We start from the raw sequence: 20,738 nt of genomic DNA, 5'->3' as shown, positions 1-20,738 counted from the left end.
GTTCACAAGGAAATATTTTGTCTTCTTCGGGCAGACTGGCCCTGGGAACCGTTCAGTGTTGATAATTCAATTCAGTGTGCGTGATTATAAAATCCACTTTCGGTCACTCTCCCAGATGTGGTCATTGTCAGGTTTCTTCATTAGGTTCTGAAATATGGTCCTAACCTTTCTCTCCCTTCCCCTGAATTTAAATTGCTTACTTTAGTTATGCATCCTGGCCTGAATTCCCAAAAAGGATAATACATTTTATTTAATTTTCAGACCTGATGGGTAAATGAGTGTTTCCAAGGTGGTTGGGGAGTTTGCAGCCTCCCAGTCCACTATCCTCCCACTTTGCGCCCACCATGTGGTCAGTCAACAGGTAGATTTCTGACCTCTCGCCTACAGTAAGCACCCTAAATGTGTCCCTAGTGGCACATTGTCTCTGTGTATTTAAATTAGGTATCTCCCCTGAGTCCATACAATTGAGTCAGATCTACAGTGGGCAAGCGCTAGCAGTTAGACAGATCAAAGGCTTCAGAATTTTAGTCTCCTAGAAGCTGCTGAAATTATAGGGTTGAATTGAAAATACACTATTATGGCATAATGTATTTACAGGATTTTCTTATTCATTTCATTAATATAAATTCTTCATGCCTAACTTACCTTTGGATTAGACATAGCCACCATAAAAATAATACCAAATCCCAGCAGGCAAACTAATCCTCGAGTCACACTGCAGAGCAAAGCAATTATATTGGTATTTAGATTAGTGAAGATATATTTTCTAATGCAAACAATATCACACAAAAGAACAACTTACTTATAGCAGCTTTGACATAAGACATTCAAATTATTTTATAGAAGTAGAAATTAAGCTGAGATTAAGAAATGGAGGACAAAAAATAACAGGTGCTTACTGAGACCCAGACTAAAGAGTCAGAGGAGGTTTTTGAAATATGGGAGAGGGAGAAAAGCAAACATCTTTAGTTAAGTGTTGCAGAGTGTTGCTCTACTGTGCCTGAGGTTCCTATTCAGAGTGTTCCTTTGTACATTTTTAATAATCTTGAATCCCATTTATTGACAAGCTTTCCAGTTCCATCCTGAAGCCCACTAAGGTGTCTTGTTCCACTATCTGTGCCAGTACTCTATGTTCTATGCACATACTACTCTTTCAGTAAAATGTTTTCCTCTACATTCCCTATTTTTTGTTGACTTCTCGATTGTCAACATTCTTGCTCTTCGTGGCTTCACATTAAAACTGCAGCCCACTGACACTCTTTCCTGAACTCTTCCACTTCCCAGACTCACTGTTGGTCCGATATTGGCACCCTCACCATCTGATCTTTGTCGCCTTTGCGACTGGTGTACTGGCTCTTGAAGTGCAACTTGAGTGCCCTGAAGACACAAGAAGACCAACTTTGTGTGGTTCTCTTGCATACCAGTTACTGCCAACCAATTTGTGGTTGTCATTGGATTTGTGCCTGAAGACAGGCAAGACCCAATTTCTAGGCCCATGTGCCTGACTTTTTAAAAAAAATAACGTAATTAGCCATTTCCTAGGACAGGATTTTCCCCCTGGTTGGGGGCGAAGTTGAAGTGTGGGTGCGCAGACACACGCCTCCGATTGGGCGCGCCGCCATTTTATGTTGACCCACCCAGCGTGATGTCCACACGGAAGCACTGTACGTCCCGCGGGCGGGGGGGAATCCCTAAACCCGAGAGTGCGCTCTTTCGAGCATGCGCACTCATTTCCCTGAGGCTAAGTGCTGCCTCAGGCAGATCGCCTCTACTGTCAAAAATATTAAAAATAGAGAAAAAAAAATATCTGACTTGTCCCCTCATGTGACACTGTCACATGAGTTCGGACATGTCCATAATTATTTTAAAAACTTCAATTAAATTTTTAAAAACCTACATGAAACCTCATCCTGCCCATGGATGAGGTTTCATGCTTTTTCTAATTCCCGCCAGGGCTCCTGGCCTGCCCGCCAACCTTAAGGTTGCACGGGCAGGTCTATTGATTAGTTCAATGACTCTGTCATGGCCTCAATTGGCCATTGACAGGTTGGTGGGCGCACAGCTGATTTTGCTGAGCCCCCGCCTACCTGAAAATTTAAATGGGGCGCGGTGACGTCAGGAGTTCCGCCCGACGTCACTGCGCATCATTTTATGCGTCGGCAAATGGGCCCCGTCCCCCGCTCGCCGATGGGAAAATCTTGCTCCTGGTCTTCTGGTCTTACTCCTGTATTTAATTAGCTGTGAAAAATGTTCGCACTTTTATTTATTTAGTGTTATGCCATTCAAGATGTGAGATTGCTCCCCAAACTGCAGAGTGGAGGTGCTCCCATGTTCATTAATGTGCCTTAGTTCCAACTTCAGAAGTGCACCCGCTATTGTAACAGTTTGAATTTTTCCAATTCCCACACCAACCATCCCACGGCCTGATTAAGACTGTCAATCGATGTTGAATTATGAGAAATTCTGTACTCTGGATTCCAGTTTTTTTAAAATCACCATTTTATTTCTAACCTTTATTTTCACTATATAATTAAGTGTACCATCAAACATTCTATCAGACAATGTTTATCATTTTCTGTTGCAAAAAGTATTTTAAAACTATTTCCAATACATAATTTTGATTCCCTATTACTATTATAGTAACTAATTTGTTCTTAAACATCTTGCTTGCTGCAAAGAAATTCTACCTTATCTTTTATTATTCACTTTCAAATTCTTCCAATTTCTTTTACTAATTGGTTATCAGATTTCAGAAAGCAGCATTAGGTAAAATGACATGTCCTGTGGACTAGATATCAATCATATATCCATGAGTGGTGGAGCTAAGTTTTAGATCATAGGAGAAATGGTGATTAGTAATGAAATGGTGATTACACAGCTGAAGTCCACAGCACATTTTCACAGCATGAGCTTTTTTTTCTACATCTATTGACAGGACTATAAATTCTGATGGATTTATCAAATATCTTAAATGAGCAGTTTTATTAAATAATGCCAAATACAGTTTAAAATTTAATCCGTGTAACTTTTCGGTCAGAAAGAAATCAACTGACTTTCATATACATATATTTGGATCACTGATATTTAGCTCGAATGTAATAAAAATCAAAAACCAATTTATTCCAAGGTGAATAGCTGTGTGAAATTTTCATTTATAGTCACAAGATGAAAACGAATGAAGAAACCATTTGAGAAGATCGTCTATTTTCAATATATTTTACTTTGTGCTTTCTATAGTGGTTTTACTTCTAATGAAAAATCGATGGGTGGGATTTTCTTGGCTCCAGGGTGGTGGGCTTGTAGGCGGGGGAGCAGGAAAATATCGGAACCTGTATTGGGCAGCTCCCCAGGAGGAGTACCCAGCAGCAGGACCGATTGCAGAACTGCCTTATTAAGGATTATTTTTCCAGTGGCGAGTGCCCCCAACCACGTGCGGAAGCCTCCATCTTCATGGAGGTAGCCTTCCTACAGCTGTCCAGAGAGCCATTGGAGCTGGAGGGGCCCACAGGAGAGAAGACCATCCCTACGGCCCCATTGGGTCACCAAGAGGTGCCTGCCTGGCGCCTCTGATTTTATTTTATTTTTTTACTTAGCTCTCCAAGGGCGCCTCCATGTTCCGGTGAACCCCTCCCCCTCTCGATCTCCAACCTGCCTTAGCAGCCCCCACCTGGGCTAGCAGCATCTAAATCATGCCTGCATCCATACCGAGCTCGTCCCGCTGCTGGCAAATACAGGCTCGGGATCCACATCTGGTCCTGATGCTGAGTCCTGAAGCCTTTGGTAAAATCCTGCACAATAATCATGGCTCTGATGGTTGAGAGCATGAGTTATGATGTTGTATTGCCTTAGCCATCTGATGTTTTGTGAACCAGTATCAGGCAATTTTTCATCACAATTTGAAGCAGTTACTTTTTATGATTGTAACTTAGGGTTGAACTTTCCTTTACCTTTTTAAGCTGCCAATCTTAATTAATTGCAGGTAAGATGTTTCACACCGTTCAGAAGCCTTCTCACATTTCCTGTTCCAGAAGGAATCCACCCAGCCTTCCACTGCAGGGAAAAGATCAGGTGAAAGGTGGAACGAAAAAATGGCTTGCTTCAATTGTGCAGGTAAATACCACAAGAATTTCAGATTTTAACTTGTAATCACAATCAGTGATCACTTGCATTACTACTTTACAAGTCAAACAAATGAACATTTCTAATGTAGTAACTGGAGGAAAGTGGCTTATGTCTGAAGCATGTTATGTAATTTAGCTCCAATAGTGAAACAAACTGGTATCACATAGCCAGGAATTTTCTGAAAGATGCAAGATTAGACATATACACCATTATTCCAGCACAGAAGTTCCAAGACATTCTGGTGGAAATGAGTTAAGCTAGATTTTACATCACACCAATATTTCTTGGACGATTTACCAAAACCCTCGTGAACAATTAAAAATTCATGATAATAGCTCCATCCCCACTGAAACAACAGTAATCAGAAGTTTCCTTGCTTCATACTAGTTTTATTTGCCACCTGCAGGCACAATGATGAAGAATGGCACAGGAGGACCTTGGATCAACACATTAGTAAGTTTGTATTGCTAAAATAAAACTAGATTTGATTGTTATAGAAATGATCAGATTATCAAGACCTGACCAATAATTTATTGCTCTTGAGACGCAATAAATTTTCTGGTGATTTAGCAGTAATTTTGTTTGAGATAATATTGTTTGCTATTATTCATGGAAAAATGTTCACATGACCTTTTGTAGGAAAAGCTTGAGGTCTCCTGAACAGAATTGATAAATAAGCCAAGAAGTTGAAGTGTCCAATTGAGGTGCTACTGAGCTTACCTTGGATTAAGCGCTTGACCTGAAGCATTACTGGGAGAGAAATGTATGTTGCAATAATTTTCTGTCTACCTATAGCGCAGAAGTTTGAGAAAATTATTGTGCATGCGACTTATGGCATTACTTATATCATTCCATAATTTCTTGGGAACATTTTGCGTTACCCTCACTGAATTTAATTACCATAACTTCACCTACCATTAAAATCAATGATAATCATGAATTTCCTGAATTAACACCTGTTTTTTGTCACTGCCACCCAGAGGGAAAAATAATGGCACTAGAGTTGTGCCAGCAGTGTGATTTATTCACTTTAAATGCATTCACTGATTTCATTTAAATGACAAGCATTCTGTTTGATTGGGACTTGTTCAAAGACAGGTTCTTAAACCATTACATTGTCTCGTCAATAAAAATGTATTAGTAACCATGCTTTTAAGTTATTTTTAAAATGTTTCCTTTTAAGCATTAATCATTGTTCATCTGTTACTTCACAAGTCTAATTGGCTAAAAGGTCCCTCAAGAATAAATAAATGCCAAAAAGCCAATTCAACAATTGTGTATTAATGTTTATACAAAGTATGTTTAATCCACAGTAGGCAAACCATATGTCAATTGGGCTGGAAAGGATAGTAAAAGTTCTTTAGAATATTTGTCCCTAAGCAAAGTTGAAAGATTCTTAGCTGACACTGGCTCATCTTTTCTTTCATATTTAGATTAGAATATTCTGTTGTAAATTCTACATTGTTCATTCAGGGCACACAATGGTCTAACTTATGACCAATATCCCCGACGCAGGAAATTACAGGTGAATATTTTACACCAACACCTGTATAAAAATTCTGGCGATTATTTCATTACCATCAGCATTACCGTTATTCTAATTGTGAATTGTGTAATTAGATATGTAAGCAGACCCTAATTAAAATCTGATCACTAAATAATTCCTGTACTTCTACAAAGAATGTGATTGATCCAAGTTATGCATTTAACATTTTAAATAGGACATTGTGTGTAATTATAACTATTAATTCTGGAAGGATCATCTGGGAACTTCTGAATTTGTTCACTAAATTCAGGAACAAAAAGGATACGAATTATACTCCTACATCTATTTTCCTAGATTCTATAATGCTGATGTGGAACCAATTCACTGTTATGACATCCTGAGTTCTGACTGAACTAAGTAGTGGTAAATATATATTTTGAGTTGCTCCCCAAAAACATAACTGATTATTTTGGGCATGGTGATGGTAAGTCATAAGGCTCAGCATAATGCTAATAATACGCTGTTTACAGTTTACATTAAATATTCCAACTCACTAATAGACCATTTATTAATTGAATCTACAGCCAAAATTTGCGAACAGAGGTTTTTTATCTGAGCTTAGTTGCTCTTAAAGGCTAGGGGTTAATTTTCCCAGTTCCATGGAGGCAGTTTAGGATACGGGACTGGCAGCAAAATGGAGCCGCCTTCGACCAACCTTGCCAGAGGCAGGGTGAACGTGACAGAGGCAACAGTGGGCAGCCAATTAGGGCCATTACTGGGTCAAATGGGGGAAGAGATGCCACCATCACCTGTTGGTGACTGGTTCCCCACCCCCCACAACCTCCCTGCTGAGGCTGGAGCCCATCATTTAACTTGAGGTTGCCTCCCAGCGGCAGATCAAGGGTGCCATCAACGCCTACTCTGCGTCACCACAACACAGACCTGCTGGGATATGACAGCCACAGCTGCAGGCCAACCTGTGAAGGGCTTCCCCCACCACACTGATGGTCTGGCAGCTGTGGCCATGGAAGATTTTTAATTAGTTACAATGCTGCAGAGAGTGCCTCTGTTTTGAGGTGCCCTTGCAGTCTCCTGCCTGCCTCAACCTCACCCCCTCTTCTGATGGGACCGTTGATTGGACGTCGCTGCGGGACTTCCTATTGGGCTTCCTGCTTCCTTGGTCCACCCACCGTTGTTAATTGGCAGGTCTCCTAGAGGTGAATTGGCCACTTCTGGGAAGATCATGAGCAACGTCTTGGCACAGCCACTTCTGAGTTCCTGACCCAGAATTGAGGCTGACCTTGGGATCATGACCCAACAGGAAAACCCAACCCTATATGTGGGTTTAGTAATTAATGACACTCATTGTCTAATTGGGAGAGTTAGACCTTTTAAGCTTGTGTACCAAATTTGCATTCATTGCTACAGTGGAATAATTTATTCTTCCAGTGACTTGTGACGAATACTATTGGAATATGTTTGATATGATTAGTGTTTTAATATTGTCAAGATATTATTATTAATGAGCAAGCTATTCTATCTACAATCTGTTGCTAATTTTCTGATGGGGATGAATCAAAATAACAAGAGAAAGAGAACTCTACTCTGCTCATTGTTCTGGAGTTAGTCGACAGATTGACATTTTGTACTTTTCATGCCTTTGGTGTATTATTCCTTTGTGTTCTGCAATCTATTCTCAGTGCGAAATCCATCTGGATCTTCACACAGAACAAAGCTGAGAGCAATGTAATAATATGCAACAACTTGGTGATTAATCTTAAATATTAAATTTATATATTCTCCACTTCAACTTTTTATGTTATTTCATCACACCTCCAAACCCAAAACAATATACTTCAGTTAAAAATTAGCTCTGAAGTTGTGCAAAGAAACAATCATGATGTGGTGCCCGAGGTGACCTTGGACTGCATGGGGCTAGGCAGAGATCTATTTGCTCTGCATGCTAATTTTTAAAAAACTTATCAAGCATGACATTTTTTTTTTGAAGATGCTTCTCACAGCTTTGTCCTTTTTCTAAAACTCGGTCTTTATCTAATATCTAATATGCTACAAAACTGTTTATTACAACAGGTATGTTGGAGTTTTAATGTAGACAGATGTAGACATAAGTGTAGCCAAAAAACTACTTTAAAAAATGCCATAAAAATTACCTATGAGATAAACTGATTAATTAAACTGTATCCTGAATTGAGAGTTTAAAATATATATGATAAATAATTTTTTGCCAACTATTACTAAATTCCTGAGCAATTAAATTCAATAATATCTAGAAAAGTTGACTTACATGTATGCTTCATTGCAGATCCAAGCACCAGGAAAGAAACAGTAATGCTGACAGTGATGAAAATCTCTGTAAACCAGGCCACCCAGGCAAATCTTCTGTACTGTTCCATTATAATCTGTCAAAAAAGAGGTGAATTCTAACATGTTTGACAAGTAAAGGAACAACATCATCTCTCAGGATTTTAATGCAAAGTTATGAAAGGCAATGGTTTGAGCCCCAAGGTTCCCTGTTATTTAAACTTGTACCAAGGAGCCATCTCTGATTGGTTTACCAATGGATCCTCTCGCTATTCCAAGACATGTTTTGCTCCAGTATTTTTCCTGTGAACTGACCCAAGGTAGCTCCAGAGCAACCTACAGTTCAAATCTTCCTGAGCAGTTGGCTGAAGGAAGCTGCCTTTTTAAAAATATGCTCTTGGGATGTGGGGAGCACTGATAAGACTACGTTTATTACCTATCACAAGTTTCCTTTAAATAGTGATGGTGAGCTTTCTCCTTGAATTGCCTTGTGATATTAAGTGAGGAATTCCAGAACAATAAACCCAACAATGAGTATGGAAAGGTGATATAGGGGGGGGGCGGTTTGTAATCCTACCTGTCCAGCAAAAATCAAGCTGGTAAGCAGTTGAAAGCAACCCGGTGACTTTTCTGCTGAGGTGTCTCGATTTGAACTTGTTCTTCTGATTGGGTGGCAGTGCACCTGCTTTAACCTAGTGGGACTTATATTCAGGTCAGGATGCAATGATCTCATTGAGCCCGATACACTATTTAATCTCCGATCTGAGTAAGGAAGCCGAGTCTAGTAAACACTAGTCAGAAGAGGATAAAAAGCAGAGGAGTCCATTCCAAGTATGGCTTTTACTTTCCTTTGTAGGGTCTGGAGGAACATTCCAGAGTAAATTAACATCAGACAACAGGACCCGGGTGGGAAATTGGCAGCTAAGGCACCTAGTCGATTTTAACTGTTTACCTGCCGGCTTTCTGCTGGGTGTGAAAGGTTCAAATTAACCCTTATAAGGCACTCCTCTTCCTGGTCCCATGAGGAAAATTTATTTCGCCCCTAACCCGGACTCCCCCAGTTTCCATCTGTCCCCATGATTGCCTTGGTGCCAGCAGCCTGCTAAGGGCTGCCCAGAATTCTGTAGGCAAGCAGCTGCATCCCACCCATTTCCTACCAATTCTAGAAGGAAGTCAGCCAATAGCCGGTTAATAAGGCTAGCACTGAAAATTACCATGGCTTCATTCAGCTAGGGTGAGTGAGATTCCAACTAAAATTAACAGATTCCACTAAAAATTTTACCTGCTACTTGTCCACCCAAATTTGGATGGTATCCTGGCCCTCCTGTGAGTTGGCATGAGCTGCTTAATTATCTGACAATAATTGGGAGATTGGAGCTGAATAGTTGTGTAGTTGTCACTGAACAACCACATTCCTCACCTTTTGACGGAGAAAAGGTCATTGATGAAGCAACTGAAAATAACTGGGCTGAGGACACTATATTGAAGCATTCCTATGGTGATATCCTGTGTGGCCTCCGATAACCACATCCATATCCCTTTGTGATAGGCATAACTCCAAAGATTTTTGCTTTGACCGTCCACTGAGCAATTCTGCTAGGGCTCCTTGGTTGAATGCTGCCTTGATGTAGAAGACAGCGACTCTCAGCTCTCTTTAGTCATCAAGGCTGCATATGAGCTTTTTTCTATTCATTCATGGGATGTGTGCTTTGCTGGCTGGGTCAGCATTTATTGCCCATCCCTAACTGCCCTTAAGAAGGTGGTGGTGAGCTACCTTCTTGAACCGCTGCAGTCCATGTGGTGTAGGTACACCCAGAGTGCTGTTAGGAAGGGTGTTCCAGGTATTTGACCCAGCAACAGTGAAGGAATGGCGATATATTTCCAAGTCAGGAATGTGTGTGGCCTGGAGGGGAACATTCCAGGTTTTGGTGTTCTTCCCATGTGTCTGCTGCCCTTGTCCTTCTAGATGGTAACGGTCATAGGTTTGGAAGGTGCTGCCTATGGAGTCTTGGTGAGTTCCTGCTGTGCATCTTGTAGATGGTACACACTGCTGCCACTGCATCAGTAGTAGAGGAAGTGAATGTTTGTGGATGGGGTGCCGATCAAGTGGGCTGCTTTGTCCTGGATGGTGTTGAGCTTCTTGAGTGTTGTTGGAGCTGCACTCATCCAGGCAAGTGGAGAATATCACACTCCTGACTTGTGCCTTGTAAATGGTGGACAGGCTTTGGGGAGTCAGGACCTGAGTTACTTGCTGCAAGATTCCTAGCCTCTGACCTGCTCTTGTAGCCACAGAATATAAATGGCTAGTCCAGTTCAGCTTCTGGTCAATGGTAACCCCCAGGATGTTGATAGTGGGGGATTCAGCAATGGTAATAGTAATGCCATTGAATGTCAAGGGGCAATGCTTAGATTCTCTCTTGTTGGGGATGGTTATTGTCTGGCACTTGTATGGCAGGAATCTTACTTGCCACTTGTCAGTTCAAGCCTGGATACTGGCTGCTTCAGTATCTGAGAGGTCGCAAATGGTGCAGAACATTGTGCAATCATTAGCGAACATCCCTACTTCTGACCTTATGATGGAAGGAAGGTCATTGATGAAGCAGCTGAAGATGATTGGGCCTAGGACACTATCCTGAGGAACTCCTGCAGTGATGTCCTGGAACTAAGATGATTGACCTCCAACAACCACAACCATCTTCCTTTGTGCTAGGCATGACTCCAACCAGCAGAGAGTTTTCTCCCTCCATTGACTCCAGTTTTGCTAGGGTTCCCTAATGCCACACTCAGTCAAATGCTGCCTTGACTGAGCCACTTTTGGTGATGGACATTGAAGTTCCCCACCCAGAATACATTCTGTGCCCTTGCCACCCTCAGTGCTTCCTCCAAGTGGCGTTCAACATGGAGGAGCACTGATTCATCAGCTGAGGAGGATGGTACGTGATAATCAGCAGGAGGTTTCCTTGCCCATGATTGACCTGATGCCATGAGATTTCATGGGGTCCCAAGCTGATGTTGAGGACTCCCAGGGCAACACTCTCCCGACTGTATACCACTGTGCCATCAGCTCTGCGGGGGCTGTCCTGCCAGTGGGACAGGACAAACCCAGGGATGGTGATTGAGGTGTCTGGGACATTATCTGTAAGGTATGATTCCATGAGTATGACTATGTCAGGCTTTTGCTTGACTAGTCTGTGAGACAGCTCTTTAAATTTTGGCACTAGCCCCCAGGTGTTAGTAAGGAGGACTTTGCAGGGTCGACAGGGCTGAGTTTTCTGTTGTCATTTCCGATGCCTAGGTCGATGCCAGGTGGCCCATCCAGTTTCATTCTGACTTCAAACTGACTTGTTTGATACAACTGAGTTGCTTGCTAGGCCAATTCAGTGGGCATTTAAGGATCAACCACATTGCTGTGGGTCTGGAGTCACATGTAGGCCAGAACAGGGAATGTAGCAGATTTTCTTCCCTAAAGGACATTACTGAGCCAGGTGGATTTTTATGACAATCAGCATGGTTTCCGGGTCATCAGTAGACTTTTAATTTCAGGTACTTTATTGAATTTAAATTCCACCATCTGTCATGTTGGGATTCAAACCCAGGTCCCCAGAGCATTACCCTGGGTCACTGGATTACTAGTCCAGTGACAATACCACTACACCTTTGCCTCCCCTCCTACATCACTGCCTCCCCTTGTCCACAGTTCTGGCAGAACATGAACTGATCATTAATGAGCAGGTTATTGGTGAGTGGTGTTGTTCGATGGCAATACCGATGACTCTTTCCATCACTTTTTTGGCAATTGGGAGCAGAGTACCAGGGCAGCAATTGACCAGATTAGATTTGTTCTTTTTTTTTTGTGAATGGAATATGCCTGGGCAATTTTCCACATTGTTGGGTAGATGTCAGTGTTGTTGATTGATATGTGAAATAACTAACTCTGGTGTACAGGTCTTGACAACACTACTGTTGTCAGGGCTCATAGCCTTTGCTTTGCCCAATGGACTCAGCTGCTTTTAATGTCATATGGTGTGAACCAAACTAACAGGACACTTATCTATAATGGTGCTATCTCACAATGTTTCCCGACTGTTTAAATGTGCTTTCCCAGAAGCCTGGCATATGCTATATCTTTTAAAACAACCTTATGGCAGCCAATTCCAGTCACCCGGATTCATGTTCTGAGTGACCATTTATCGGCAAGCGGGGTGGTCGATCACAACCTACAATGTAGCTGCCATACTCCCTATTGATCTCTGCAATGAAAAGCTTCCCTAATGATGTTGTTTAGAAGCTTGTAAACCAAATCATGACCATTGTCATATGCCGCATGTTAGAAAAGTGACCTCCGTGTCTGTACATGTATATATATATATATATATATATATATATATATATGATGTTCAATGGACATCCTTCTTTTCATCGCAAGACCCAGCAGCTCTGAATCCATAGCCTCCTTAGCCAAGGGAAGGCACCTCTGCATATATAAGAGCAAAGTAGTGTGGATGCTGGAAATCTAAAATCTAAACAAAGTGCTGGAAATACTCAGCACGTCTGGCAGCATCTATGGAAAGAGAGAGAAAGAGTTAACATTTCAAGTTGAATATCACTCTGCTTCAGAATCTTCTGAAGAAGATTCTTTTTTTGAAGAAGATTCTTTTTTTGAAGAAGATTCTTCTTTTGAAGAAGTCATATTTGACTTGAAATGTTAACTCTGTTTCACTCGCTGCCAGGCATCTCTGTAACCTTATTAACAATTCAGCTCTTGTAGCTGGACTGACTTGAAGAGAATAGTTTCAAAGATAAGCCAGTCTAGAAATTCCATATCACCTGAAATCAAGCAGGTGCTACATGCCTCTGGTCATGGACATTTCTTTAAATTAATGCTAGGACCTCTTTAAAATGAGTCAGGTGTGCAGCCAATGCTAACTGGTTGCAGAGTTATTAATTAATCATTGCCTGCAATTCCACGTTTTCTTGCTGGCTGTACATTAAAAAATGCAGTGAACTCTGCTAAGTATGCTGGGAACTGTAGTCCATTTACGCACTTAAAACTAAGAAGGCTTCTCAGATAACTCCTACTTTTCATGAGTGTGTCTAACCCATGTCTCTCCAGAGGCAGGCCCTTCCATTGAAGATAGCTGCCAACCTTCAACTGTGAAGACAAACTTTTTCTACCATGTTTCAATGGAGAGAGAGACAGGAGTAGAATGGTTGTAAAAAAAAAATAGTTGTGGAATAAGAGGAAAAATAGCAGCGATAGTTCCCCTTCCTTTACATTGAAAAGATCCAAAGACGAGTCGCCGGAGGTTACGTAGAACCAGGGCTTTTATATTTTATTAACAATAATAAGACTGACTTTTTTTTGTTTTGCAGGCTGGGTTTTAAAATGTATTTTTTTGGGGGGGGGAAAGAGAGATCCAGAGACAACAGGCCTTAAACAGACAGGACAAAATTCCTGAATAACTGACAACCCCTTCAGATCTTTCATTTACTTGTCTCCCTCTCTCCATGTGTCTCTCAAAATTTAAATTTTATGAAGCCCGTAATTCAAAAGCAGTCTCTAGAAATTTCATGGTTATGGAATACTTCCTTGAAATAGGAGGCTGGCTAGTTTTGATGATGAATACATAATTTGGAGGCAGCTGATCTATTTATGAACAATAACTTCCATTTATATAATCTGTATTTAATCTGTAGTTTAGCCTGTAATTTTAAAAAAATATCCCAAGGTGCTTCTTGGAAGGCACCTGGAAACCAATCATGGACCAGAAAGGGGCAGATTTGGACAGGTGATGAAATGCTTGGTCAAAAAGATGGGTTTTGTAATGGTGTTTTAAAAGAAAGATAAATAGGATCAGGCAGGGAAATTCAGAGAGTAGGATGAAGGTAATTGTTAATATTCTGAAAGTGCTGTGAAATTTTAAGTAATCTCAGATTTACCTTTTTAAAACTACCATTACATTACATACAAGCCTTACATTCAAGGGGTGCTAAATGATTCTGAAAATGTTCCTCTTGTATTTCAAAGGGTTAACAAGACAGTTTTGCATCTTGATCTACTGCTGTTTCTTTTCACAAAAAGGAGTAATTTTGCCACATGAAGATAATAAAGAATAACCCAACATTTTTTTTTACATACAGGCCTGTGATTAAAAAAAAAGGTTACTGGTATTGCCTGGCAAGTGCTACCAATAGAGAATAGTCTTAAGGCACAGGAGCAGCAATACATCTAATTGCTATTGTCTGCTGACAGGAAAATCAATCAAATAATATTTGGATCTTAGAAATGCAAAGAATGTACATGAAGGAAAATACACTTTATAGAAAGCTGTATAGAAAATTAAATGCCAATTAAGCAAATAATTTAAAAGTTTAATTTTGAAAATTATGGTAAAACCTAGATTGTCCCATGTTTTGAAATAGCAAAAATTATAACATATAAAAAAAACATCTGTACTAACATAAAGTCACTTATCATTACACTTAAAAATTACTTTTATGCTCGCTGTTATTAAATGTGATTGTAAGAGTTACTGTGGAGCTAGATGAATATGTGTGTAAAATACATTAGTATTATGTATGGCACCAATACACTCATCAAAAATTAGCTCTCTACAAGAAAATATTTTAATTTTAGTACATAACTCTCATTTGTACTTATTGCCTCAATATTCAAAATGTAGACAGACTGTTGGGAAAGAAAAAAGCACAAAATATCAAATCTAGGAACTGACAAAGAATAAATAATAGCTATGTTGTCATCTCTGCAGCAAAATTAATAGAATTATGTTACTGACATGCTAACCTTGCAGAAGTTTAATGAAACAAAGGCCATTTTTGCCCACCACAACCATTGAGGCGTCATAAAATATTCCTGTACAAGTTGGTTTCTGCCCTGAAGCTCTATAACTGACTAATTTGGAAATGCTGCAATTTAACAGTAGGGGGCACTCACACACCATACATTAATTCATATATTTGGTGGTGGGGGGATACATTTGGAAATGTAAATAGGTCACATGCTTTCACTACTGGTTGATTTATAGGATCAGATGCAAGATTTTGTTAATAAATATTCAAAAAAAGCAATGAATCATTGGAACGACTACTTCAACAGATGCTCCATATGTACATCATTAAAATCAGATTAGCACGAGACTGATAAGAAAATCTCCAATTTCTCTTGTCATGAGCAACCAAGGAAATATGCTAATTTGTTTCTGCTAAAATGACTACCAGAAAATGGGTAGTGTCATATTTAAAATGATATGATGTTTACAGAAATTCAGGACAATACTATCCACGGTACAAATGTTGTAAGTGGCAGTTGTGCTTTTAATTAATTGCATTAATCTTTGGACCAAGCTACCAAACATTTTTTTAATCGAAAAATCTACCCTGGTTATATGTACTAAGCCGTAGGAGGTTTATTGATCCCTATAATCTCTGTAAAATGTAACTGCCTTCTCTGGCAGCACTGTCAAAGAACATTAGCACTGTCCAATTTTTGATAGTTTTGCACTTTATTATTGATTTAGGTAATGAAAATGATCGTAAATCTTTTCCTGCAAGTCTTATTCATGGCTATCCAGAGTGTTACAGGCCTTATAGGGTTTACAAATAGTGTGGTGTAAAGTGAATGAACCCTCTGCCTCCGGAGCCTTACTCCCTGGCTCAGGGGTTGGGGGTGGTGATTTTAAAATATAATAGTGTATAAGCAGACATTGAAATTTATAAGACACACCTGTTTATTATAAACAAACTGTGCACTTTTGCACTTGAACTTGGGTCTTTGGCATACTTAGAATCATTAGACTTTCTGCTTAATAGTATACTACTAGATGTATGTTGCAAATAGATGAAGTATAAATTGGGGTTACTGTGACAGTCCTTAGACGACAGAATACAGAAATACTTACACTGAAGGGCCTCTGAATGTTAAGAGAATTGACAGATTTGCTAGCCTTGTTGCTGCTCAAGTGGAACTGGCAAATTCAGATTCTGAACCTCACTCAATACATCTTTTTCAATATCTTCATGATCCTCCCCTTGTCTGCCCTTACAGGGTGGTTCCTCTTCAGAAAGCAACATTTTGCAGAATACAGAAGATCTATTTAGGGCTGTACAGTAGCCTTCTCTCCCCTGAATCAATCTAAACAGTAGATTCAACTGTCCAAATGTGTGTTCTATACATCTCATTTTCTTTCAACCACAGTTACATAGTGCACAGGATTTACAGCACAGAAACAGGCCATTCAGCCCAACAGGCCGATGCCAAGTGTTTATTCTCTACAAGAGCCTCCTCCCACTCTGCTCCTTTTCTGCACAGTACTTATCTAGCTTCACTTCAAATCCATCTATGCTAGTCGCCTCAACTACTCATTGCAGTAGCAAGTTCCACATTCTAATTGCTCTCTCGGTAAAGACATTTTTCCTGAACTCTATTAGATTTTTGCTTATGGACCGTAGTTCTAGTCTCCCCCTCAAGAATGCTGAATGTTTAAAAATTAGAATTTTATGTTAATTAATCTTGACCTCTCTTCATGATGAAGTTGAACTTCTATTCTAAATCCGAAAACGCTGGGAAAACTCAGCAGGTCTGACAGCATCTGTGGAGAGAGAAACAGAGTTAATGTTTTGAGTCCGTATGACCCTTCTCTGCTCTGGGCTCTGAAGAAGAGTCATACGGACTCGAAACGTTAACTCTGTTTCTTTCTCCACAGATGCTGTCAGACCTGCTGAGTTTTTCCAACATTTTCTGTTTTTCTTTCAGATTTCCAGCACCTGCAGTATTTTGCTTCTATTCTAAATTTAATGGTTTTCAGAAATCTTGTGATAAAATTGTATGTTTACAGTTGTACTGTACAATTGTAACAGCAGAAGTTCCACACAAAATTAAAAGAACTACCTGACAGTAGATGCACATACTGGTAAGGCCTGCAAGTGATTCAGATGCATTTAAAAAAATCTTTCATGGGATGTGGGCATCGTTGGCTAGCCCAGCATTTATAGCCCATCCCTAATTGCAGTTGAGAAGGTGGTGGTGAGCTGCCTTCCTGAGCTGCTACAGTCCATGTGGTGTAGGTACATCCACAGTGCTGTTAGGGAGAGAGTTCCAGGGTTTTGACCTAGCGACAGTGAAGAAACAGTGTATATATTTCCAAGTCAGAATGGTGAGTGATTTGGAGGGGAACTTGCAGGTGGTGGTGTTTGAGCTGTCCAATGGTGTGTGTTCAGAAAAAGGTCAGGAAAATAACTGAGGAATATTTTTCACAATCATGGTAAGGCCGAATTCTAACAAGATGATAGATTATTCTAAGGAGAACAATATTTGTGCATCTCCAATGTTGGCCATGTTTCTGCAGAAACTCCTGAGCAACTTTTGAACTGAAGTAACCTGAGCTCAGTCACTGGCCTGAGCTGGCTGGAATCAGTTTGAATTAGCAAAGACAAAGGGAATGTGATGAGACACAAGTCCTTATTTAGAAAAGGAGTAATGAGGTTATGCTACCTCAGTTCTTTGGACAGAGTCAATGAGGAGATGCCACAGACTAGGCGAGCAAGCCTAAACCAACGGGAGAGAGACTGCACAGCTTGAAGATATAAGATTCGGAATAAGAATGGAGAATCTCGGGTGTGCAGCCAGCAAGAACTCTGGAGACCAACCATCGCAGAAGCGGAAGAACCGACGTCAGCAACGTAGGGACGACATCGAAAGAGAGAGAGAACGGAACACCTGGCCAGCATCAGCTCTCCTTTTCGGGTATTAGCTTTTATATTCTGTGACCACTCAGGGTGTGTCAGAGAAACCTAGTGGGTGTGCGTTTAGATCCTAGTTTGGGTATAAAACTGTATAACCTGCTGTAATGTAAACTGCATGTCTATATTTAACCAGACGTATAACCTATATGTAGATGATCTAACGACGTGAATAAAGCGAATTGAGAGTTAAGAGAGAATTGACTCTTCTCCTCTTTGTACTAAGCCAATAACCGTTACTGGTGACCTCTGGCAACACCAAGCATCCATCCCTTTCTTTTCCCCTCTTAGTTTTCTCACGCTGAACCAACTTTCTTCTTACGCCTGTATTACCATTTGCATTTTTCTTACCAATTCGTCTAAAACTCACATAATCTTTTCCTTTTTATTGCTATTTTCTGTGTTCTTTTTATCCCTTTAAAAGTAACTTATAAGGTCACAGGAGGTGAAATTCATGATGTTACAGCGGAAGAAGACCATTTGAAAAAAACTTTCTGGCATAAGACAAAGTACAAAGAGTCACCACTGGTGTGTTGATAACATTTAAGACTATGCAGCAAATTTTTAAGAATTTAATTCACCCCACTGGAAGCAATAGGCTCAAGGCAACCAAGGCCTTTTAATTTTTACTTTTACGTGTAAATTTACATTCTCATTTTTCCTTACACTCTTTGGAGAAATCCCATGCTGCTTTTTTTTACATTTTCATAGGCCGTAAAAAAGATTAAAGTTCTGATCAATTTTTAATAAACTGCTCTGTACAAAAGAAGTATATATTTAGTAAACACATCCTACACTTGGAAACTATCTACACACAGTAATTCCAATATCACAATCCTGTGATGAGAGAAATTGGAATACCCAACTGCTGTTTATAATGGTTTTATGTCAATCATTGAGTTTAAACCCTCAGGGGGGGGAAGAAATAACATGAATTTGTGTAGTGCCTCATCACATCCTCAATGCTTCAACTGTCAGGGAAGGAGGAACAAATATTAAATAACAGCACAGGAAAGCTATAGCCAGTATTAGAATAAAAGGATATTGGATAATTGTACTGATAGTAAAACTGAGAAAAGCTTTGCAAGGAATTGGTTCTTGGAGAAATTTGTCAGGACAGATTAGGCATAAAGGTAGAGTTTTTTTGCTTCTGTTTTTTCCTTTGATGATACAGTTTGCCAAATATTATAGATGAGTGTGTAGCCAAAATTATTCCATCAGAAGTAGCTGCAGGAATTGTTTCCCAGCCTTGCTTTGGGAAATTAGATCTTGCTCCACTGACCTTAATTACTTCTTTGAGCAAGTGACCAGAATATGGATAGGTTTTTAAAAATATCATGTAAGGTTGGCGGGCAGGCCAGGAGCCCCGGCGGCAAATAGAAAAAACATGAAACTTCATCCACCGGCGGGATGAGGTTTCATGCAGGAACTTAAAAAAGTTTAATAAAGTTTTAGTGTAATTTATGAACATGTCCTATCTCATGTGACATTGTCACATAAGGGGGACATGTTAAGGATTTTCTTTTCTATTTTTAATGTTTTTAAAAGTGTCAGCGATCTCCCTGAGGCAGCACTTAGCCTCAGGGATATGTGCGCTCTTTCGTGAGCATGCGTGAAAGAGCGCACTCTTGCTTTTGGGGAATCCCCCCCCCCCCCCACCCCGCCCACACAGGAAGCGCATAGCGCTTCCCGCCGGGCGTCACACTGGGTGGGCCTTAATTGGCCCACCCACGTAAAATTGCGGTGGGGCCCACTTCTCCGGCAGGGATTGGCTCCCCGCCCGCCGGAGATTGGGTCGGGCCCGCCCACGCAGCAGACAGAAAATTCTGCCCATGAAATGGCACCAATAACACCCACCCCCCTCCAATCTCTTGTACAATGCACCTTGGCGCTGGTGGCCTGGCTCCAGGGCCAGAATCTTTTGTTCGGTGTGCGGGGGTGGGGCCTGCTCACCGATGCGTAAAATGATGCACGGTGACGTTGGGCATGCGTCCCGACGTCACAGCGCATCTTTCCGATTTTCAGTTCGGGTGCACACCGGAGTCGGCTGTGCGCCCGCCGAACTGTCAAAGGCCAAAGGTATCTGCAGCATAACCCTAACAGTGAAAGGCAGTTCTGGGATTAGAAGTTACCTGGCTGGAACAGTGAAAAGGAAGCAAGCCATTGGGAGCTGAGAATAATTTTAGACTGGTTTCCGGAGGATAAAGTGTCCACTTAAGAGATAGTGTATCATATAACCATAGCAGGAGATTTTTGGCCATGGTATAAGTCAAATGGAGAATCTCTTTTCTGTAGTTTAAAGTAAAAGTTGCCTACAGAAAGAAAATAGTGTTTAGTCAATAAGGTTTTAGTCACTTGTTACAATAAAAGTTTTAAAATGTGAAATCTTGATGTATCATTCTTTCATCTATTAACTGGAAGTTTGAATTTCTCTTTAAAAGTTATTTATCTCTATGGAGATTGTAACAATGTGACCAGGCCATTAAGCACCTGAAGCTTGTCATGGACAGCTTAGGCTGAACGGCCATTGGCTCTTCTGACTTCCTGTCTGGGAGTTAAAAGCCATCTTCATTTCTATGTTAAGCCATTTACCATTTACATTTGGTTTTGACAATGACCTGGGAATCTTCGATTTCTGCAGGCATTCTGGAAAGCATTGCAAATATCAAAATAAAGCCTTCACTTTTGACTGACAATACTAATTTCAAGCAGTCAATATGAGCTTCACAATGAAATGGAAGTTAGGAAGGACTGTATATTTGGAATAGTTAAAGCAGTATTAAAGATCAGGTAAATGCTAAACAGCAGAAGGTCCAATACAGAAGTTTAAAAAAAAGCAGAAAATGGCTCCTTTGATCGCCTTACTTGCTTTTAGTTAGAGATGCCATTGTGAGCATCATTTGTGTTTTGTACTTTAACTTGAAAGAGAAGGTTTAGAGGCTATCTCGATATAAGGCTATAAGATGATATTACCAAGAACAGGAAACAATGTGCTACAAAAATAAAAATTGCTGAAAAAACTCAGCCGGTCTGACAGCATCTGTGGAGA

The 20,738-nt window shown here is 40.4% G+C and overlaps 1 protein-coding gene across 3 annotated transcripts in view; it reads right to left on the bottom strand.

Annotated features, from left to right (window-relative positions):
* The window catches only part of LOC144693794 (uncharacterized), a 456,645-nt gene that overhangs the window by 59,456 nt on the left and 376,451 nt on the right, over positions 1-20,738 (bottom strand). For all 3 annotated transcript variants that reach the window (XM_078563834.1, XM_078563835.1, XM_078563833.1), the window contains exons 14-16: positions 7,914-8,028; positions 3,948-4,050; positions 646-715 (exon numbers count right to left, since the gene is read on the bottom strand). In XM_078563834.1, the coding sequence (XP_078419960.1) occupies positions 646-715; positions 3,948-4,050; positions 7,914-8,028 (288 nt within the window). The remainder of the gene's footprint in view (positions 1-645; positions 716-3,947; positions 4,051-7,913; positions 8,029-20,738) is intronic.

Source organism: Cetorhinus maximus, chromosome 19 (assembly GCF_964194155.1).
Source record: "Cetorhinus maximus chromosome 19, sCetMax3.hap1.1, whole genome shotgun sequence".
In the NCBI taxonomy this organism is placed as follows: domain Eukaryota; kingdom Metazoa; phylum Chordata; class Chondrichthyes; order Lamniformes; family Cetorhinidae; genus Cetorhinus; species Cetorhinus maximus.
This window is presented reverse-complemented; position numbering and strand designations above follow the sequence as displayed.